Below are 25,634 nucleotides of genomic sequence, written 5' to 3'. Positions count from 1 at the left end.
TAAAAAGGCAAGATATAAAAGATATATAAAGGCAATATATATATAAAGACAAGCTACAAAGGCTATATATATATATATATATATATATATATATATATAAAGGCAAGATGTAAAGGCAATATATATGTATATATATATATATAAAGGCAAGCTATAAAGGCAATATATATATATATATATATTAAGGCAACATAAATATATATATATTAAGGCAACATAAATATATATATATATATATATATATAAAGGAAAGATATAAAGGCAATATATATATATATAAATGCAATATATATATATATATATAAATGCTATATATATATATAAAGGCAAGGTATAAAGGCAATATATATATATAAAGGCAAGATATAAAGGCAATATATATATATATATTAATATATAAATAAAGGCAAGATATAAAGGCAATATATATATAAAGGCAAGATATAAAGGCAATATATATATATAAAGGCAAGATATAAAGGCTATATATATATATATATATATATATATAAAGGCAAGATATTAAGGCAATATATATAAAGGCAATGTATATATATAAAGGCAAGATATAAAGGCAATATATACATATAAAGGCAAGATATAAAGGCAATATATACGTATAAAAGCAAGATATAAAGGCAATAGATATATATATAAAGGCAAGATATAAAGGCAATATATATATAAAGGCAAGATATAAAGGCAATATATATATATATAAAGGCATGATATATATCAAGGATATATATAAAGGCAATATATATATATATTAAGGCAAGATATAAAGACTATATATATATATATATATAAAGGCAAGATATTAAGGCAATATATATATAAAGGCAAGATATTAAGGCAATATATATATAAAGGCAAGATATTAAGGCAATATATATATAAAGGCAAGATATTAAGGCAATATATATATAAAGGCAAGATATAAGGGCAATATATATATAAAGGCAAGATTTAAAGGCAATATATATATATATATATATATAAAGGCAATATATACATATAAAGGCAAGATATTAAGGCAATATATATATATATATATATATATATATATATAAAAAGGCAAGATATAAAGGCAATATATATATATATAAAAAAAAAATACTCTCTCTCTATAGATATCAACTGTAGCGTCTGTAAATCAAAATACGCTAACGGAAACAATTTACTGCACGAGCGTCGCCCTTTTTAAAATTCATCATTCAATAAAATAAAAAGCTATAGCAAACATCTAAATGACTACTTTAAATACAGTTCCTGATTTCAAAAAATAAAAACCAAAAGATTCATCTGCCTTACTGTTAATGCTAGGTTTATTTTTGGTGTCTTTTCAATTCAATAGAAATCCTCCTAAATTTGCTGATGAGGAGACCGTGCTTACCAAAAAAACTATGTATAATTGTTCTACGTGACTTCATGTATACCACAAATAAAAAGCACTGATTTCCGAAACGATCGTACAGATAATTGACTTTGTTGTTGTTCCTTCTTATGAAACTGATTTTTAATTTAATTAAATTTTGATTTTTAAATTTAAAAATTTTTTAAAACTTTTAAATCATAAATCACATTGCTTAATATATTTATATATATATATATATATATATTTATATATATATATATATATATATATATATATATATATATATATATATGAAGGTAAGATATAAAGGCAATATATATATAAAGGCAAGATATAAAGGCAATATATATATATATAAAGGCAATATATATATATAAAGGCAAGATATAAAGGCAATATATATATATAAAGGCAAGATATAAAGGCAATATATATATATAAAGGCAAGATATAAAGGCAATATATATATATATATATATATATATATATATATATATAAAAAAAGGCAAGATAGCATATCAGTAAGAGATGTTTGAGGTTTATTCCCAACCTAACTATGCTGACCTTATGAAGACCTGTCATACAAAATTGTTCACAGTGGTTAACATGCAGAGTGATAGGTTTGTAGATGTTGCTGTGTTTCAGACTCATATCACCAAGAAAACAACAACTGGGGCCAACTTCAAAAATGGCAAAATGTTTGTTTATGCTGAACACCTACAAATATGGCTTTGGCATCAAGTCAACATACAAGCTCATGTTTATGTCAAACTTGCAACAACACACTTTACCCTACAAAAACCCAACACCTTTTAAACTGGAGTTGAAGAAGCTGAAAGATATTAAGGTTCCACCTCACCACAGGTGGACGTTACTGAGCAAGAAGCCCTGATTGACGCACCTGATGTCGATGACTATGATAACTCCAATGATGACCTGCGTGATTACTACGGCTCATCCACACCTCCCCACAAACAACACTTCACAAGCAGAATGATATCAGCAATAATGTAAGACAGTAAACGTAATACCATTTTTGTTTGTTTTATAATTTTTTGTTCATAACATATTTTTATTGTTTTATAATTTTTTGTTCATAACATATTTTTATTGTTTTATAATTTTTTGTTCATAACATATTTTTATTGTTTTATAATTTTTTGTTCATAACATATTTTTATTGTTTTATAATTTTTTGTTCATAACATATTTTTATTGTTTTATAATTTTTTGTTCATAACATATTTTTATTGTTTTATAATTTTTTGTTCATAACATATTTTTATTGTTTTATAATTTTTTGTTCATAACATATTTTTATTGTTTTATAATTTTTTGTTCATAACATATTTTTTATTGTTTTATAATTTTTTGTTCATAACATATTTTTATTGTTTTATAATTTTTTGTTCATAACATATTTTTACTGTTTTATAATTTTTTGTTCATAACATATTTTTATTGTTTTATAATTTTTTGTTCATAACATATTTTTATTGTTTTATACCTTTTTGTTCATAACATATTTTTTTGATTTATAATTTTTTGTTCATAACATATTTTTATTGTTTTATACCTTTTTGTTCATAACATATTTTTTTGATTTATAATTTTTTTGTTCATAACATATTTTTATTGTTTTATAATTTTTTGTTCATAACATAATTTTTTGTGTTTTATAATTTTTGTTCATTACATATTTTTTGTTTTACAATTTTTGTTCATAACATTTTTTGTTTTATATTTTTTTTCATAACATTTTTTGTTTTATAATTTTTGTTCATAACATTTTTTGTTTTATAGTTTTTGTTCATAACATTTTTTGTTTTATAGTTTTTGTTCATAACATTTTTTGTTTTATAGTTTTTGTTCATAACATTTTTTGTTTTATAATTTTTGTTCATAACATTTTTTGTTTTATATTTTATGTTCATAACATTTTTTTTATAATTTTTCGTTCATAACATATTTTTTGTTTCATAATTTTTGTTCATAACATTTTTTGTTTTATAATTGTTTGTTCATAACATTTTTTTATATAATTTTGTTCATAACATTTTTTGTTTTATAATTCTAGTTCATAACATATTTTTTGTTTTATAATTTTGTTCATAATATTTTTGGTTTTAAAATTTTTGTTCATAAAATTTTTTGTTTTATAATTTTTTGTTCACAACATATTTTTTGTTTTATAATTTTTGTTCATAACATATTTTTTGTTTTATATTTTTTGTTCATAAGATTTTTTGTTTTATAATTTTTTGTTCATAAAATTTTTCGTTTTATAATTTTTGTTCATAACGTTTTTTGTTTTATAATTTTTGTTCATAAAATTTTTTGTTTTTATTTTTGTTCATAACATTTTTTGTTTTATAATTTTTGTTCATAACATATTTTTTGCTTTCTAATGTTTGTTCATAAAATAATTTTTGTTTTAAATTTTTTGTTCAGAAACTTATTTTTTGCTGTATACTTTTTGTTCATAACATATTCTTTGTTTTATAATTTTTGTTCATAACATTTTGTTTTATAATTTTTGTTCATAACATTTTTTGTTTTATAATTTTTGTTCATAACATTTTTGTTTTACAATTTATGTTCATAACATTTTTTGGTTTATAATTTTTGTTCATAATATTTTTTGTTTTATAAGTTTTGTTCATAACATTTTTTGTTTTATAATTTTTCTTCATAACATTTTGTTTTATAATTTTTGTTCATAATATTTTTTGTTTTATCATTTTTGTCCATAACATTTTTTGTTTTTTAATTTTTGTTCATAACATATTTTGTTTTATAAGGTTTGTTCATAACATTTTTTGTTTTATCATGTCTGTTCATAACATTGTTTGTTTAATAATTTTTGTTCATAACATTTTTTGTTTTATAATGTTTGTTCATAAAATATTTTTTGTTTTATATTTTTTGTTCATAAACTTATTTTTTGTTTTATAATTTTTGTTCATAACATATTTTTTGTTTTATAATTTTTGTTCATAACATATTTTTTGTTCTATAATTTTTTGTTCAGAACATTTTTTTATTATTTTGTTCATAACATATTTTTTGTTTTATAATTCTTGTTCATAACATTTTTTGTTTTATAATACTTGTTCATAACATATTTTTTGTTTTATCATTTTTGTTCCATTTATTTTTTGTTTTATAATTTTTGTTCATAACATTTTTTGTTTCATAATTTTTTGTTTACAACATATTTTTTGTTTTCTATTTTTTGTTCATAACATTTTTTGTTTTCTATTTTTTGTTCATAACTTTTTTGTTTTATAATATTTGTTCATAACATTGTTTGTTTTATAATTTTTGTTCATAACATTTTTTGTGTTATAATTTTCGTTCATAACATTTTGTTTTATAATTTTTGTTCATAACATTTTTGGTTTTATAATTTTTGTTCATAACATTTTTTGTTTTATAATTTTTGTTCATAACATTTTTTGTTTCATAATTTTTGTTCATAACATATTTTTTGTTTTATAATTTTTGTTCATAACATTTTTTGTTTTATCATTTTTGTTCATAACATTTTGTTTCATAATTTTTGTTCATAACATAATTTTTATCATGTTTGTTAAAACATTTTTTGTTTTATAATTTTTGTTCATAACATATTTTTTGTTTTATAATTTTTGTTCATAACATATTTTTTGTTTTATATTTTTTGTTCATAAGATTTTTTGTTTTATAATTTTTTGTTCATAAAATTTTTCGTTTTATAATTTTTGTTCATAACGTTTTTTGTTTTATAATTTTTGTTCATAAAATTTTTTGTTTTTATTTTTGTTCATAACATTTTTTGTTTTATAATTTTTGTTCATAACATATTTTTTGCTTTCTAATGTTTGTTCATAAAATAATTTTTGTTTTAAATTTTTTGTTCAGAAACTTATTTTTTGCTGTATACTTTTTGTTCATAACATATTCTTTGTTTTATAATTTTTGTTCATAACATTTTGTTTTATAATTTTTGTTCATAACATTTTTTGTTTTATAATTTTTGTTCATAACATTTTTGTTTTACAATTTATGTTCATAACATTTTTTGGTTTATAATTTTTGTTCATAATATTTTTTGTTTTATAAGTTTTGTTCATAACATTTTTTGTTTTATAATTTTTCTTCATAACATTTTGTTTTATAATTTTTGTTCATAATATTTTTTGTTTTATCATTTTTGTCCATAACATTTTTTGTTTTTTAATTTTTGTTCATAACATATTTTGTTTTATAAGGTTTGTTCATAACATTTTTTGTTTTATCATGTCTGTTCATAACATTGTTTGTTTAATAATTTTTGTTCATAACATTTTTTGTTTTATAATGTTTGTTCATAAAATATTTTTTGTTTTATATTTTTTGTTCATAAACTTATTTTTTGTTTTATAATTTTTGTTCATAACATATTTTTTGTTTTATAATTTTTGTTCATAACATATTTTTTGTTCTATAATTTTTTGTTCAGAACATTTTTTTATTATTTTGTTCATAACATATTTTTTGTTTTATAATTCTTGTTCATAACATTTTTTGTTTTATAATACTTGTTCATAACATATTTTTTGTTTTATCATTTTTGTTCCATTTATTTTTTGTTTTATAATTTTTGTTCATAACATTTTTTGTTTCATAATTTTTTGTTTACAACATATTTTTTGTTTTCTATTTTTTGTTCATAACATTTTTTGTTTTCTATTTTTTGTTCATAACTTTTTTGTTTTATAATATTTGTTCATAACATTGTTTGTTTTATAATTTTTGTTCATAACATTTTTTGTGTTATAATTTTCGTTCATAACATTTTGTTTTATAATTTTTGTTCATAACATTTTTGGTTTTATAATTTTTGTTCATAACATTTTTTGTTTTATAATTTTTGTTCATAACATTTTTTGTTTCATAATTTTTGTTCATAACATATTTTTTGTTTTATAATTTTTGTTCATAACATTTTTTGTTTTATCATTTTTGTTCATAACATTTTGTTTCATAATTTTTGTTCATAACATAATTTTTATCATGTTTGTTAAAACATTTTTTGTTTTATAATTTTTGTTCATAACATATTTTTTGTTTTAAATTTTTTGTTCATAAACTTATTTTTTGCTGTATAATTTCTGTTCATAACATATTCTTTGTTTTATAATTTTTGTTAATAACATTTTTTTTTGTATAATTTTTGTTCATAACATATTTTTTTTTAACATTTTTGTTCATAACATATTTTTTTTTAACATTTTTGTTCACATTATGTTTATTCATAACATTATTTGTTTTATAATTTTTTGTTCACAACATATTTTTTGTTTTCTATTTTTTGTTCATAACATATTTTTTGTTTTCTATTTTTTGTTCATAACATTTTTTGTTTTATAATTTTTTGTTCACAACATTTTTTGTTTTATAATTTTTGTTCATAACATTTTTTGTTTTATAATTTTTGTTCATAACATTTTTTGTTTTATAATTTTTGTTCAAATTTTTTGTTTTATAATTTTTGTCCATAACATATTTTTTTTATAATTTTTTGTTCAGAACATATTTTTTTTTTTTATAATTTTTGTTCAAAACATTTTGTGTTTTATAATTTTTGTTCATAACATATTTTTTATTATAATTTTTGTTCATAACATTTTTTGTTTTATAATTTTTGTTCATAACATTTTTTGCTTTATCATTTTTGTTCATAACATTTTTTGTTTCATAATGTTTGTTCATAAGATTTTTGGTTTTATAATTTGTGTTCATAACATTTTTTGTTTTATAATTTTTTTTCATAACATTTTTTGTTTTATAATTTTGTTCATAAGATTTTGTGTTTTATCATTTTTGTTCATAACATTTTGTTTTATAATTTTTGTTCATAACATTTTTTGTTTTATAATTTTTTTTCATAACATTTTTTGTTTTATAATTTTTGTTCATAAAATTTTTTGTTTTATAATTTTTGTTCATAAAATTTTTTGTTTTATAATTTTTGTTCATAACATTTTTTGTTTTATCATGTTTGTTCATAACATTTTTTGTTTAATAATTTTTGTTCATAACATATTTTTTGTTTTATAATGTTTGTTCATAAAATATTTTTTGTTTTATATTTTTTGTTAATAAACTTATTTTTTGTGTTATAATTTTTGTTCAAAACATATTTTTTGTTTTATAATTTTTGTTCATAACATTTTTTGTTTTATAATTTTTGTTTACATTATTTTGGTTTTATAATTTTTGTTCATAACATTTTTTGTTTTATAATTTTTTGTTCTAAACATATTTTTTGTTTTCTATTTTTTGTTCATAACATATTTTTGTTTTCTAGTTCTAGTAATTTTCGTTTATAATTTTTGTTCATAACATTTTTTGTTTTATAATTTTTGTTCATAACATTTTTGTTATAATTTTTGTTCATAACATATTTTTGTTTTATAATTTCTGTTCATAACATATTTTTTGTTTTATAATTTTTGTTCATAACATATTTTTTTTTTATAATTTTTGTTCATAACATATTTTTTGTTTTATAATTTTTGTTCATAACATATTTTTGTTTTATAATTTTTGTTCATAACATATTTTTGTTTTATAATTTTTGTTCATAACATTTTTTGTTTTATAATTTTTGTTCATAACATTTTTTTTTTATAATTTTTGTTCATAACATATTTTTGTTTTATAATTTTTGTTCACATTATTTTTAATTTTATAATTTTTGTTCATAACATTTTTTGTTTTATAATTTTTTGTACACAACATATTTTTTGTTTTCTAGTTTTTGTTCATAACATATTTTTGTTTTCTATTTCTTGTTCATACCATTTTTTGTTAGATAATTTTTTGTTCATACCATTTTTGGTTTTATAATTTTTTGTTCATAACATTTATTGTTTTATAATTTCTGTTCATAACATATTTTTTGTTTTATAATTTTTTGATCACAACATTTTTTGTTTTATAATTTTTGTTCATAACATTTTTTGTTTTATAATTTTTGTTCATAACATTTTTTGTTTTATAATTTTTGTTCATAACATTTTTTGTTTTACAATTTTTGTTCATAACATTTTTTGGTTTATCATTTTTGTTCATAAAATTTTTGTTTTATAAGTTTTTTCATAACATTTTTTGTGTTATAATTTTTGTTCATAACATTTTTTTTTTTATAATTGTTGTTCATAACATATTTTTGTTCATAACATTTTTTTTGTATAATTTTTTGTTCATAACATATGTTTTGTTTTATAATTTTTATTCATAACATTTTGTTTGATTTTTTGTTCATAACATATTTTTTTTTATAATTTTTGTTCATAAGATATTTTTTGTTTTATAATTTTTGTTCATAACATATTTTTTGTTTTCTATTTTTCGTTTATAAACTTATTTTTTGTTTCATGATTTTTGTTCATAACATTTTTATTTTTATAATTTTTTGTTCATAACATTTTTTGTTTTATAATTTTTGTTCATAACATATTTTTTGTTTTATAATTTTTGTTCATAACATATTTGTTGTTTTATAATTTTTGTTCATAACATTTTCGTTTATAATTTTTGTTCATAACATTTTTTTTTGATAATTTTTGTTTATAATATATTTTTGTTTTATAATTTTTTTTCATAACATTATTTGTTTTATAATTTTTGTTCATAACATTATTTGTTTTATAATTTTTGTTCATAACATATTTTTTTTCATAATTTTTGTTCATAACGTATTTTTTGTTTTATAATTTTTGTTCATAACATATTTTTTGTTTTATAATTTCTGTTCATAACATTGTTTGTTTTATAATTTTTGGTTCATAACATTTTTGTTTTATAATTTTTGTTCATAACATTTTTTTTTATAATTTTTGTTCATAACATATTTTTGTTTTATAATATCTGTTCATAACATATTTTTTGTTTTATAATTTTTGTTCATAACATATTTTTGTTTTATAATTTTTGTTCATAACATATTTTTGTTTTATAATTTTTGTTCATAACATTTTTTTTTTTATAATTTTTGTTCATAACATTTTTTTTTAATAATTTTTGTTCATAACATATTTTTGTTTTATAATTTTTGTTCATAACATTTTTTGTTTTATAATTTTTGTTCATAACATTTTTTGTTTTATAATTTTTGTTCATAACATTTTTTGTTTCATAATTTTTGTTCATAACATTTTTTTTTATAATTTTTGTTCATAACATATTTTTTGTTTTATAATTTTTGTTCATAACATTTTTTTTTTTATAATTTTTGTTCATAACATTTTTTGTTTTATAATTTTTGTTCATAACATTTTGTTTTATAATTTTTGTTCATAACATATTTTTTGTTTTATAATTTTTGTTCATAACATTTTTTGTTTTATAATTTTTGTTCATAACATTTTGTTTTATAATTTTTGTTCATAACATTTTTTTTGTTTTTGTCTTTTTTATGTGCATGCTTTACCTTTAACTCAAGTCAAAAACAAAATCCAAGAAAGCGTTTTATAATTCATTTTATTACAATTATATGAAGGGAACAACATACTAAAAATTTACCAAAATCCGATCCCCATAAAGGTCCTAACTATGATGTCATAAAACGGTGACAGTCTTTGCACAAAACCTCCCCAATATTTCCACATGTCAAAGCTGCAATTAATGCTTACAGATGACTTTGCATTTTTATTCTATATATTTTGATAGTATAAAACGTTGTATAAAACTTGTTCTAACTACATGGACAGGCAAGGTGATGACATCATCAATAAGGTGATGACATCATCAATAAGGTGATGACATCATCAATAAGGTGATGACATCATCAATAAGGTGATGACATCATCAATAAGGTGATGACATACATATACATTTCTAAAGATCATAAAATACATTTTATGCATTTTAAGACATATCTCATCACTGAATAATATTTTCCTCATTGGACACTGCTTCCTCACTCATTGTTGCAATGCCCTTCTTGACATGGTCTGCATACCCGTGAACAAATAAATCCATGTCTTTTGCAAGTACACCGAGGTGTACTACAACCACCAGAACAGTTGTAGTGAATTTCTGGCACAGGTGAAGTATCCATCATCACTGTAACTAGAGTGTTGTTCTGAAATTCCTATCTCCATTCAGTAATGTCCATGGCCTCACTATTGTCCATCCAAAGCATCACTTGAAGATAATTCTGAAGGGCATGATACTTCATTGCAGAGGAGGTTGGTGGCAGTCGTTCAGGTATAACAAAGCTTTTTTGGAATCAACTTTTTGGCAGAAACTAGACTACCTCCTTGCAGACAGATTTTCTCCAGATTTGCCACCAAACAAGACCACCATCGCTTTACACCCAGTGTCTTCAATCTCAGTTAAGCTTTTTTCTTAGGTGTGGAAAACATTTTAGCACAGCTTTTTAAGACAGTGTCTCCCTTCAAAACTTTGTGTAGTGGATTTTTTTTCCAATTCCAAAAACTGCGGAAGTGATATCACATCTCATGAATGCATGCAGGAACAGAAAACTACTGCAGACACTGTGTCCAAGCAACTGGAAATGTTTTCTCAATCATTAAATCATTTCTCTCCGATAGGCTCATAAGAGTAGTGGTAGATGGACAAAAATCGGAGGCCTGCAATATAAATGCTGGAGTCCCTCAGGGGTCAATCCTGGGCCCAACTCTCTTCCTGATCTACATCAATGACCTCCCTAAACACATACTTAAATCATTCGTTGACATCTATGCTGATGACACGACCATCTACGGCAACACATCAAAGGCTGTAAATGACAAAGTTCTCTCTGATTCTCTCTCCTCTGATCTTGAGCGCGTGGTTCAGTGGGGGAAGATGTGGCTAGTTACCTTTAATGCATCCAAAACCAAACTCCTATCCTTACATCATCAACGCTCTGATCCCCATCTGGCATCAATTGTGATGGATGGCTCTCGTCTGGGTGAGGCCCCGTGTTTTGACAAGCTTCTGGGTTTGACCTTTACTCCTGATCTGAAATGGAACACGTACATCAAGTCTGTTGCCAAGGTCGCTGGAAAGATGGTGGGATCCTTCTACCGCTCCAGAAGATATCTCACTACTGATGCAATTCTCTATCTATATAAAAGCCAAGTACGTCCAAGGATGGAATACTGTTGCCATATCTGGGCAGGAGCTGCTAAAAACAGCCTATCCTGCCTTGACAGAGTACAAAATAGACTTCGTGGCTTAGTGGGGGATGCCCTTTTCTCTACCCTGCAACCTCTCTCCCACAGAAGAGACGTTGCGAGCCTATCCTTGTTTTATCGTTATTTCCATGGCAGGTGCTCGTCTGAGCTCCAATCTCTGGTCCCCCCTCACCAATCTTTCACGAAAAACACCCGTCTAGCTGAATCCACTGTGAAAAATTTCCCCCACTCTATATCTGTGCCTAAATCAAAACGCGGATTTCATGAACAAAGCTTCTTTCTTAGAACTGCACGCCTGTGGAACTCTGTTCCGTCTGCCTGCTTCCCACCGGACTACAACTTGGATGTCTTCAAGTCCAATGTTAACAAATTCCTAATCAACCGCCTCCTTAAGTAAACACTTCATCAAATCTCCACACTAACGTAATGTACTTGCAATAACCCTTATCCCTGAGTAGCTTCCGGGCCTTGATAAGTGGTGATCACTGTGTAAAAAAAAAAAAAAAAACTTCTTCAAAACCTTAATGTTGTATACTGTTGCAGAACTGCCTTTATCCAAGTAGAAATAAAGCTTGTTATCCTTACTGGTTGATGTGTGATGAAGTAACACCACTAAATAGATCTTCACCAATGACACTAGTACTTTTGTTGAATGACATTAACACTGCTGCCTTAACAATCTGTATTCTCCTTTGACTGTATCATGTGGCAACCTCTGTCCATGCATTGTGAAATGAGATTGATAAGAGATTGTTTATTTTCCACATTCAAAGAGAAATCTTTTTTTCTGACAAATGTCCTTCCATCAGTAATGTTCACTTTGTTACTTGTTTGATTTTGGCAGTGTCTCTTTATTGTTTGGTCCTCCAATGTAACCATAAAATATTATCGTAGCCTTACCATAATGCTTTACTGTGAAAGATGCATAATCGTCAGTGATTGAACAATATGTCTTTTCTTCTAACCACTTCAGTTCATGGAGAAGAGAACCTCTGTCAAGAGCGTTATGTTCCATTTCTGGTACATTGATGAGTACTGCATCATCTGAACTGTTCTTTTATAGCAGCCATAAACTTCTGCTTGGTTTGGTTTGCATAACAGATGTTTTACCTCAAACAGCTTCTCTATCTCTGATGTCAGAGATAGAGAAGCTGCATGAGCAATGTATGGGTAAATATTACTTTGGCTATTCTGAAAGAAGAGGTGCTTGACAGATGCACCATAAGGGTAAGTAAAAGCCATGCAAAAATGGCCAACCAGTCAGGCAACATCTGTTTCTGAAAAAAGTCTTGTTCTGAATTTCCACATATGCATGGAATAAGTTTTCTTAGTCTCCAAACAGAGCACATTCTTCTAATGTTAACCAGAATAATTCAAAGGAAATAACTTCATAAATTGAAGTTATAATGCATCAATATTGCATCTGTCAAGCTTCATTTTTGTTTTCGGTGACTCCAGTGCTCATTGTTCTGAATGACTCCGAATCACACAGATCTTGTCTTAACTTTTCTGTCCCATGACTTGTCCGAAATTGTCACTTTTCCTACGCTTTCCTGTTAATGACCTTTATCAACCATTTTTACTTAATCTTTTTCTCACTTTTATTTGTGAATCATATTTTATTTCCTCTACTCAATTGGATTCTCCTGATCATGATGTTGAAATCGATTTTTCTGTGAAGCTTTCTGTTGCTCGTCCTTTCTAAAGGAAGATATTTAATTACAGGAAGATCGATTGAGGTAAGCTTCACAGCTTCCTATATGACGTTCCATGGAATCCTATTTTTAGTATGTCTTCAAATGCTGCGGCTAAGGAGGTTACTAATTGGTTTCTTTTCTTTCTTTTAGCATCTGGTCGTTTCTTTTTTCTTTAAGTTGATAAACCAAAAGATATGGTCGAACTATCCAGTTTTATGGCTGTGGTCGATGATAGAGTTTCACTCTCCATTGTGGATAATCAGTCTGTGTGCTGAGCTAATTAACTGATGCTGGAATCACCATTGTGAGGGACCATGTTTTTAGAGGTGCACCCTCGGAATGGACAAATCAGTAGGAGCAAAAGGTGCATGTGTCCAAAGTCAGGCGTCACCGGTCTGTAGGTTGCAAAAGTTATATGTTCAGCTAACTTATGTTGGGTCACCAGTGTAAGATCTGGTAGATGCTTAATGGCAGGGTCACCAGTGTAAGGCATTGGTCGATATTCACTGATGCCTGAGATCACAGTCGTGGTGTAAGCATAGATAAATATCTCCTAACCCTTAACAAAAAATAAAATAAAAGGTGTCAGTAATTATGACCGGTTTCAACATTTAATATATAAATTTATTGAAGGAAACATCTTTTATATGTTTGTGTGCTCTGTCTTCTTCACACGAGAAAAGTAATGGTAAAGTTTGTTTTTGATTCTGGAATTAAATGAGACAGTCTTTTTGACTGAGAAAGTAATGTTCCTTAAAAAAACATAAGGCATTAAATTTTCATAAGAAGTAAATTTTCATAAGAATTAAGGTGCATGACGTGTTCAAGTCATGTTAGTGTTTTTACATCCCATGAGACAGTTTTACCGGTAAAACTGCATCTGGAACTGACTGGACTGGTTTAATTTTCACGCAGTGTCTTTTATATTACTTGGATGGTTCCAGCGAAACTGTTAAAAAAAGATTTGAGAAATGTTTTTTTTCTTTGAGCGCTGATTCGATGGAAAATGGACACCCTCTGTCACATGATATTCTCTGTTTTATGTCCGCACGAAAAGACAAAGTTTTATTTTTTATCTCCACAGAATTTGTGTGGGTGTATATGGCAACTGAAATGTTATTCATTTATTTTAATATATGGCGAATGCAGCCGTAACTGAAATGTTATTTATTTTAATGTCTCTAGCGTACCGCTACAAGTTTTCTATCATATTAAATGAAAGTATAATTTGTTTATATTTTAATACATCTAATAAATAACATTTTATAGCGATAACTTTGAATCTGACAAATCAATATTTAATTCTAGCATGTCAATTCTTTTAACATTTTCAACAGAAACTACATTTGACTATGATTACTTTGCAAATATTATAAACAAATACATTTTTCCATTTATTGATGAATTGATAAAAGTTTGTATAAAATTCCAGTTTCATTCATATAAAATAAAAAGCTGAAAATTTCTGGAACCTTTGAAATTTCAATGTCGCACCATGTGAAGTCACAAATCATTAAATGGTGTATAAAACTTTACTTTTTCTTCCATATCTCACAATCTTCAGATGTTTCAAACACAGAAAAATAAAAACGTTTTCGATTTGTTCAAAACTTCTCAATTCGATAATAAAGAGTAAGGCAAAACATAATTTTTCATTTTTGCATTTTAAAAATGACTATTTATTGCTGTATCTGTATGATTAGGGTACCCTCCACCCTTAAAAAAAAAACAAAAAAAAAAAACATATTTCCTTTTCAAGTTCCTTTTTCAGTTTCCTCTCAAATTGTGTTATGACTAGGGCTATGACAACAGCATATTCCTTTCATTGTTTTGACTCTTGAGTATATATCTGACACAGACACAGGTTATCAACCGAGAACCACATCATTCATATAAGATATCAATGGATACACATTCGAGAGTCAAAACAATGAAAAGAATATGCTGTTGTCATAGCCCTAGTTATGATCTACACCTTTAGAAAATAAGTGTTTTCACTTGATCCTACTTTTTGTTTTTGGTAGTTGAATTTATCTGTGCAGTATTTTCTTCTCTTCGTTTTCCAATAGTTTTGGTCTCAAGTTCCCTTTTTGTGAGTTCGAATCCTGTCACTATTATATCCTTACTTTAAATAAGAATACAGCAAGAAACACGGTGTTATGGTGAAAGACAAATGGAGTTTATTTACAAGGGAATACAGGTGAGATAAGAGTTACTCGACATCTTGCCTTATTCTCTTCCTGTCTTTTTTCCTTTTCTCTCAGTCACGTGAGAGGGTATAGTTCATTTCATCTATGAAGGGATGTTAGGTCATTCCATTACATCATCTTTCATGTTTGTTTTTGGCATGATCAACTGCCAACAGCCGTCTTGAAATGTTTGAGAATGTTCGATCAAAGTAAAGGCTGAAAGTAGAATGTTGCAAATCATGTGAACATTTAGGCAACCAGGGTATAAACTGCTCAACCACCAGAATCCTATCCTTAGATATCATAGGTTGCCACTCATTACCAAAACATATGTGTATATTTAAGAAAAAGTATACTTACAACAGCAGTGTGATCGACAATTAATGTCAAATGGATCTCATTAGCAATGTCATAGTGACCTTTATGTAAAGCTGGAAATAAAAGAAAATTTTAATATTAAAAATCAAACTAATTATAATGTCTATTTCTATAAAGTATGTTTATATATTTCAAGGATGTGAGTGGTCAAGGATAAAAAGGATGAAATTGAGAGGATTCCCCCCCACGTGTGTGAAAGGCTGTATAAAAAACTAACTAAAAACAATCTAGATGATCTGCTAGTGCTAAGCTATAAAAACGCAATAAAAATAATTTGAAAAATATTAATGAAATATTTTGGTGAATCTAGGAATACCAAAAAAACTAATTGTGTATAAATTGTTTATTTAAGTTGAAATTTAGTTACATTTATAGTTCCTAGTCTGCTTGGCATTGCCCAGTTGTAAAATACGCTTAAATGTGATATGTTTCTTTTTGTTTTCCTTCCATAATTACATTACTCTAATTTCATCCTACGAGACAGGTGCTATCCATAAGTGTATATATATAAATATATAATAAATGGCAAAAGTGTTGACCAAATTCAAGATGTTGACCATCTTACAATTTATTCCTTTAAGTACATCGACACTTATGGATGACACCTGTCTCGTAGGATGAAATTAGAGTAATGTAATTATGGAAGGAAAACAAAAAGAAAGATACCATCTAATCGATGATTTGAAAATTATTATTCAACTCCGGATATTGATAGATAAAAACTCGTGGGTATAGATTAATTTATATTACAATGTTTTTTAAATATTAATATTTAAATAAACAATAACATCAATAAAAATACAAATTAAATTACAAAACAAAAAATAGAAAATAAAAAACACTAAAGTTAGATGAATATATAATTTATTAATACAGTCAAAGAATAAAAATAAAATATTTCATCTAATAAGGAGAAAAAAATTCACTTAAATTTGAAAAATTATTGCGTTTTCATGGATTACAGATAATTTATGATAAAAAACATTGAACAAGTAAATCCTGTAGGAATGTAATGATTTATTAAAAATAATTAAATGAACAAGAAAAATAATAGTTAATGTAGTAATGTAAGGAATGATTTATTAAAGATTATTAAATGTACACAAAAAAAATAAAAAATAATAGTTAATGTAGTAATGTAAGGAATGATTTATTAAAAATAATTAAATGAACAAAAAAAATAAAAAATAATAGTTAATGTAGTAGTGTAAGGAATGATTTATTAAAAATAATTAAATGAACAAAAAAAAAAAAAAAAAAAAATAATCGGTAATGTAGTAATGTAAGGAATGATTTGTTAAAAATAATTAAATGAACAAAAACAATAAAAAATAATAGTTAATGTAGTAATGTAAGGAATGATTTGTTAAAAATAATTAAATGAACAAAAAAAAATAACAAATAATAGTTAATGTAGTAATGTACGGAATGATTTATTAAAAATAATTAAATGAACAAAAAAAATAAAAATAAAAAATAATAGGTAATGTAGTAATGTAAGGAATGATTTGTTAAAAATAATTAAATGAACAAAAAAATAAAAAAATAATAGTTAATGTAGTAATGTAAGGAATGATTTGTTAAAAATAATTAAATGAACAAAAACAATAAAAAATAATAGTTAATGTAGTAATGTAAGGAATGATTTACTAAAAATAATTAAATGAACAAAAACAATAAAAAATAATAGTTAATGTAGTAATGTAAGGAATGATTTGTTAAAAATAATTAAATGAACAAAAAAAATAAAAATAAAAAATAATAGGTAATGTAGTAATGTAAGGAATGATTTATTAAAAATTATTAAATGAACAAGAAAAAAAAATAGTTAATGTAGTAATATAAGGAATGATTTATTAAAAATTATTAAATGAACAAGAAAAAAAAATAATAGTTAATGTAGTAATGTAAGGAATGATTTATTAAAAATAATTAAATGAACAAGGAAAAAAATAGTTAATGTAGTAATGTAAGGAACGATTTGTTAAAAATAATTAAATGAACAAGAAAAATAAAAAATAATAGTTAATGTAGTAATGTAAGGAATGATTTGTTAAAAATAATTAAATGAACAAGAAAAAAAATAGTGAATGTAGTAATGTAAGGAATGATTTATTAAAAATAATTAAATGAACAAGAAAAATAAAAAATAATAGTTAATGTAGTAATGTAAGGAATGATTTATTAAAAATAATTTAATGAACAAAAAAAAAAAAAAAATAATAATAGTTAATGTAGTAATGTAAGGAATGATTTATTAAAAATAATTTAATGAACAAAAAAAATAAAAATAAAAAATAATAGTTAATGTAGTAATGTAAGGAATGATTTATTAAAAATTATTAAATGAACAAGAAAAAAAAATTATAGTTAATGTATTAATGTAAGGAATGATTTAATTAAACTAATTAAATGAACAAGAAAAAAAATAGTTAATGTAGTAATGTAAGGAATGATTTATTAAAAATAATTAAATGAACAAGAAAAAAAATAATAGTTAATGTAGTAATGTAAGGAATGATTTATTAAAAATAATTAAATGAACAAGAAAAATAAAAAATAATAGTTCATGTAGTAATGTAAGGAATGATTTATTAAAAATAATTAAATGAACACAAAAAAAGAAAAAATAATAGTTAATGTAGTAATGTAAGGAATCATTTATTAAAAATAATTAAATGAACAAGAAAAATAAAAAATAATAGTTAATGTAGTAATGTAAGGAATGATTTATTAAAAATAATTAAATGAACAAAAAAAATAAAAAATAATAGTTAATGTAGTAATGTAAGGAATGATTTATTAAAAATAATTAAATGAACAAGAAAAATAAAAGATAATAGTTAATGTAGTAATGTAAGGAATGATTTATTACAAATAATTAAATGAACAAGAAAAAAATAATAGTTAATGTAGTAATGTAAGGAATGATTTATTAAAAATAATTAAATGAACACAAAAAATAAATAATAATAGTTAATGTAGTAATGTAAGGAATGATTTATTAAAAATAATTAAATGAACACAAAAAAATAAAAAAATAATAGTTAATGTAGTAATGTAAGGAATGATTTATTACAAATAATTAAATGAACAAGAAAAATAAAAGATAATAGTTAATGTAGTAATGTAATGAATGATTTATTAAAAATTATTAAATGAACAAAAAATAAAAAATAATAGTTAATGTAGTAATGTAAGGAATGATTTATTAAAAATAATTAAATGAACAAGAAAAATAAAAAAAATAATAGTTAATGTAGTAATGTAAGGAATGATTTATTACAAATAATTAAATGAACAAGAAAAAAAATAATAGTTAATGTAGTAATGTAAGGAATGATTTATTAAAAATAATTAAATGAACACAAAAAAAATAAAAAATAATAGTTAATGTAGTAATGTAAGGAATGATTTATTAAAAATAATTAAATGAACAAAAACAATAAAAAAATAATAGGTAATGTAGTAATGTAAGGAATGATTTATTAAAACTAATTAAATGAACAAGAAAAATAAAAGATAATAGTTAATGTAGTAATGCAATGAATGATTTATTAAAAATTATTAAATGAACAAAAAATAAAAAATAATAGTTAATGTAGTAATGTAAGGAATGATTTATTAAAAATAATTAAATGAACAAGAAAAATAAAAAAAATAATAGTTAATGTAGTAATGTAAGGAATGATTTATTACAAATAATTAAATGAACAAGAAAAAAAATAATAGTTAATGTAGTAATGTAAGGAATGATTTATTAAAAATAATTAAATGAACACAAAAAAAATAAAAAATAATAGTTAATGTAGTAATGTAAGGAATGATTTATTAAAAATAATTAAATGAACAAGAAAAATAAAAAATAATAGTTCATGTAGTAATGTAAGGAATGATTTATTAAAAATAATTAAATGAACACAAAAAAAGAAAAAATAATAGTTAATGTAGTAATGTAAGGAATCATTTATTAAAAATAATTAAATGAACAAGAAAAATAAAAAATAATAGTTAATGTAGTAATGTAAGGAATGATTTATTAAAAATAATTAAATGAACAAAAAAATAAAAAATAATAGTTAATGTAGTAATGTAAGGAATGATTTATTAAAAATAATTAAATGAACAAGAAAAATAAAAGATAATAGTTAATGTAGTAATGTAAGGAATGATTTATTACAAATAATTAAATGAACAAGAAAAAAAATAATAGTTAATGTAGTAATGTAAGGAATGATTTATTAAAAATAATTAAATGAACACAAAAAATAAATAATAATAGTTAATGTAGTAATGTAAGGAATGATTTATTAAAAATAATTAAATGAACACAAAAAAATAAAAAAATAATAGTTAATGTAGTAATGTAAGGAATGATTTATTACAAATAATTAAATGAACAAGAAAAATAAAAGATAATAGTTAATGTAGTAATGTAATGAATGATTTATTAAAAATTATTAAATGAACAAAAAATAAAAAATAATAGTTAATGTAGTAATGTAAGGAATGATTTATTAAAAATAATTAAATGAACAAGAAAAATAAAAAAAATAATAGTTAATGTAGTAATGTAAGGAATGATTTATTACAAATAATTAAATGAACAAGAAAAAAAATAATAGTTAATGTAGTAATGTAAGGAATGATTTATTAAAAATAATTAAATGAACACAAAAAAAATAAAAAATAATAGTTAATGTAGTAATGTAAGGAATGATTTATTAAAAATAATTAAATGAACAAAAACAATAAAAAAATAATAGGTAATGTAGTAATGTAAGGAATGATTTATTAAAAATAATTAAATGAACAAAAAAAATAAAAAAAATAATAGTTAATGTAGTAATGTAAGGAATGATTTATTAAAAATAATTAAATGAACACAAAAAATAATAGTTAATGTAGTAATGTAAGGAATGATTTATTAAAAATAATTAAATGAACACAAAAAAATAAAAAAATAATAGTTAATGTAGTAATGTAAGGAATGATTTGTTAAAAATAATTAAATGAACAAGAAAAATAAAAGATAATAGTTAATGTAGTAATGCAATGAATGATTTATTAAAAATTATTAAATGAACAAAAAATAAAAAATAATAGTTAATGTAGTAATGTAAGGAATGATTTATTAAAAATAATTAAATGAACAAGAAAAATAAAAAAAATAATAGTTAATGTAGTAATGTAAGGAATGATTTATTACAAATAATTAAATGAACAAGAAAAAAATAATAGTTAATGTAGTAATGTAAGGAATGATTTATTAAAAATAATTAAATGAACACAAAAAAAATAAAAAATAATAGTTAATGTAGTAATGTAAGGAATGATTTATTAAAAATAATTAAATGAACAAAAACAATAAAAAAATAATAGGTAATGTAGTAATGTAAGGAATGATTTATTAAAAATAATTAAATGAACAAAAAAAATAAAAAAAATAATAGTTAATGTAGTAATGTAAGGAATGATTTATTAAAAATAATTAAATGAACAAAAAAAAATAATAGTTAATGTAGTAATGTAAGGAATGATTTATTAAAAATAATTAAATGAACAAAAAAAATAAAAAAATAATAGTTAATGTAGTAATGTAAGGAATGATCTATTAAAAATAATTAAATGAACAAAAAAAATAATAGTTAATGTAGTAATGTAAGGAATGATTTATTAAAAATAATTAAATGAACAAAAAAAATAATAGTTAATGTAGTAATGTAAGGAATGATTTATTAAAAATAATTAAATGAACAAAAAAATAAAAAAATAATAGTTAATGTAGTAATGTAAGGAATGATTTATTAAAAATAATTAAATGAACAAGAAAAAAAAAATAGTTAATGTAGTAATACGTATAATTAAAATATTAATAAAATAAAGTTTTATATATATCTAAAATTTAGGTCAGGTCAACAAAAATTATAACAGAAAACACACTTAATATATTAAGTAATAAGTTTTGTATGAAAATTAAACAAATATATGGACATATATTATGGATTAATCTTACAAAAAATTATTAATATTATCTAAGTAAATATAATGGCATGTAAACGCTGGGCAACGTCGAGTAAAAATCATTTATTCAGTTATCAGTTTATCGGTCTATCTAAATGTCTATCTGGATGCGATGTAGCAAGAGTTCTGATTTAAAACAGCCTTCTTAATTTTAACAGGTTGGTTCTCGAGATGCCAAACAGAAAACACAACGGTTTCCAAATAGACACAGAAACCATGAGATAAAGATCGTAACTCACTCCAAGTCTGCTGTGACGAAATGGCTGGAAGTAAATAAACAACCTTGGGTTCATGTCTCGAAAACTTGTTTGTTACAACAGGTGCAAGCTCCCCGAATGATGATCAAAAAAATCTCCCCAAGGCACCAATAGTAGAAGAGTATTTCATTAATGTGTATAACTATATATTAGGGCGCTGGACTGAAATACATAAGATCCAAGGTTCGAATCCTACCAACAGTCAAGCGACGCCGAAGAGGAGTAGGGCTCCGAAACACGTGTGTCCGTAGATTACTGTTTTTATAAATAAATAATACGTCCAAATAAAAAATGGGCGACTTTCTAAGAAAAAACACCAGTTCTCCGAGGCGGAGACATAAACACTACTATCGTTTAAAAGAATCAAAACAAAAGCCATATATATATATATATATATATATATATATATATATATATATATATATATACATTATATATGCCTTTGGATTATTATGGACCATCTTCTTCCAATTACGGGATTTCCTTGGATTTTACTTGTGCAAATGGAAATTCAATTAACTTTCTTGAAGTTATACATTTGGATTTTACCGTCACTGGATTATTTATCTTCCACCAGACTATCCATTCATGTGTAATCACCTTTTTCTTCACCATATTCCCTCTGCTTCACTTTTTTTGTTTTCAAGTAAGATCTTAGACTTACTTGTTGTTTCATCAAATACTTTTGCATGCAAAATCCGATCCGGCATTTTGCTAATTCCTACCCTCTGATGAGAAGGAAAGTATTCCTTTGAAACTCCGCGGATTAAGGACTATCCACTTATCTAGTGTTTCCTTTTCAGATTAAATATGTTTTTAAATCATTTCAAAGTGGTTTTTAACATGTTTTATTAACTGTTTGCTCGTATATATGTATATATATATATATATATATATATATATATATATATATATATATATATACCTATATACATACATATACGAATACATATTTATATACACATACACACATATATATACATAAATATATATACAGATATATATGCATATATATATATATACATATACAGATATATATATACATATATATATACAGATACACGTACATATATATACATATAGATACACAAATATATATATATATATATATATATATATACATATATATACATACATATATATAGATATACATATACATACATATATAAATATACAGATATATATACATACGTATATACATGTATATATACATCAATCTATATATATATATATAAATGTAATTCTTGGTTTGTTACAAGTGAATAAAAACATATTTCTACGTTACCAATTTATTTGAAATTTTCAGACAACCTATCTTTAGAGTCGAGGGATGTTTTTATGTTATTAAAATAAATTTACCTCGCGAATTATTAAAATATTAAATAAAATAAATATATTTTTTAACCGTTAGTGTGAACCTGCTTTGTTGATAAAACTGAACTTCCGGTTCGATTCATTTCACAGCCACGAATTGACGAAAAAGAAGTAGATTTCATTTTCTGTTTACTCGATAAGTAAAAAAAAACAAAAAAAACAATTCATTTGTTTATCTTCCAAATTTTTTAATTTACACATTTTTTCTTTATTATATAAGGCCAAAAAAAAAGTTTGTCGCTTGCTTTTTGAGTTTTTTTTTTTGTTTTTCGATATAAGATTGGTTGGTAAATGTAGTTTTTTTTTTTTTGGTGCTAATGCAAAGAGTGGTCCGCGCTATTTTTTAAATCGTATTTCCAGGTTTAATTAAAGTTTTATTATATGTTTTTTTATTCAATTGTAAGGTTGAAATACACCCTCCCCTCCCCATGTTAAGAATGGCGTTTTTTTTTTTTTTTTTTTATTATTACATTTTCACCCCAAACAAGGCAAATTGCCACTTTGGTGAAGGGGGCTACTATCAGGGGCAACACTACTGGGGTACTATGTAGGGATTTAGGCAGCAAGGTGTCGGTTCACGTTACACTTGAACTTCTGCACGTCAGTACTGTTGGGGAAGCAGGGACCTGGAATGGAATTCAAGAGTCTAGCGGTTCTGGGGAAGAAACTATTGGAGTAAAAAGATCTTTTACATCTAGGGATCTCTACAGTGTGGGGGTGGGATTTAGCAGCCTGTCAGGTTTGTCGAGGGTGCTCATGTCGTGGGGGCACAAGTGATTGCAGTTCATCAGAGCATTCAACACTAAAATACTTGTAGAAAAGGCAGAGGGATGCAACATTTCGTTGATGGGACAGAGGCTGAAGTTTAGATGCCAGTTCAGGGCCTATCAGGTTTGCGACTCTCTTTTGAACCTTGTCAAGGAGCGAGAGACTAGTAGCAGATGCACCAGCCCAGATGTGACAGCAATACTCCATACATGGGCGAATGGTGACCTTATAGAGGTACAGGATACTTTCGGGTGTTAGTAGTTTTCTAGCACGGTAGAGAGAGCCCACCTTTCTTGCAGTGGCCCTGGCAATGCCTTCAATGTAATTGTTCCAGCTCATGTTTCCTGTGAACGTTAGGCCACGGAGTTTGAAAGATGGACTCTCAGATAAAGAGTCGTTGGCCATTGCTATGGGTGGTAGAGAGGGTTTCTTGTAATTATTGAATGAAACTAGTTTAGTCTTGGCAGCATTGAACGCGACCAACCACTTTTGTCCCCATTCCACTACAGAATGGAGGTCTTCCTCTAGTGTTTCTGCCATTTCTTTAGAAATGTGTTCATTCGTCTTCCTGTCGTGCCTGCCATAGAGTGTAGTGTCATCAGCATATATACCCATCTCAGAGGCAATGATGTCGGGGAGGTCATTTATGAATATCAGGAACAATAGAGGTCCAAGGATAGAACCCTGGGGCACCCCCGCATTTATATCATATTGTTTAGATGTACGACCGTCGAGGACAACCTGGATTTTTCTCTTATCTAAGAAGGATTTAATTATGTTAAGTATTCTACCAGTGATACCATATGATCTGATTTTACTGAGGAGACCCTCATGCCATACCCTGTCAAAAGCCTTAGATATATCTAGAGCTACCACTCTGCCCTCCCCCGCTTTGTCCAGTGAATGGTATATACGTTCAGAGATCACAGTTAGGATGTCTGCTGTGGAACGGGCTTGTCTAAATCCATATTGTTTGTCAGTCAGTAGTTTAGCATCTGTAAGATGATGGACTAGAGCATGGTTAATTATGGTCTCAAATATTTTGGCAAAAAGTGGGAGGAGGCTAATGGGGCGATAATTTGATGGGTCTGTCCTTTCGCCAGAATTCTTGAATACTGGTACAACAGAAGCAGTTTTCCAACAGCCCGGAAAGCAAGCTTCATTAAGGCATTTGTTGTAGAGTTTGGAGAGAACTGGAGCTACTTCGGCTGAGCACTTTTTTAATAGCACAGCTGGGATAAGATCGGGTCCACATGCTTTTGAGGTGTCAAGGTTTTTTATGATAGCATGCACCTGAGCAGGGGTGGTTTTCAGATCGTCTAGTGTAGCGTCTGTCCGCATAGGAAAGTCAGGTAGGGGGTGGTTGGAAGGGTCCAGTGTGGAGTTTGAGGCAA

The 25,634-nt window shown here is 24.4% G+C and overlaps 1 protein-coding gene across 14 annotated transcripts in view; it reads right to left on the bottom strand.

The window, feature by feature from the left end:
* LOC145266477 (steroid receptor RNA activator 1-like) overlaps positions 1-25,634 on the bottom strand; it is a 779,488-nt gene that overhangs the window by 188,699 nt on the left and 565,155 nt on the right. For 13 of the 14 annotated variants that reach the window (XM_080122174.1, XM_080122179.1, XM_080122185.1 and 10 more), the window contains one exon: positions 15,800-15,870. In XM_080122174.1, coding sequence (XP_079978300.1) covers positions 15,800-15,870 — 71 coding nt within the window. Of the gene's footprint in view, positions 1-15,407; positions 15,656-15,799; positions 15,871-25,634 lie in introns of those variants that run through there. The other variant, XM_080122183.1, reaches the window with a different exon arrangement.

Source organism: Euprymna scolopes, chromosome 41 (genome assembly GCF_053919585.1).
Source record: "Euprymna scolopes isolate OS-2025 chromosome 41, ASM5391958v1, whole genome shotgun sequence".
Lineage (NCBI taxonomy): Eukaryota > Metazoa > Mollusca > Cephalopoda > Sepiida > Sepiolidae > Euprymna > Euprymna scolopes.
Note: the sequence above shows the minus strand (reverse complement) of the source record. Positions and strands in the feature narration are given on the sequence as shown.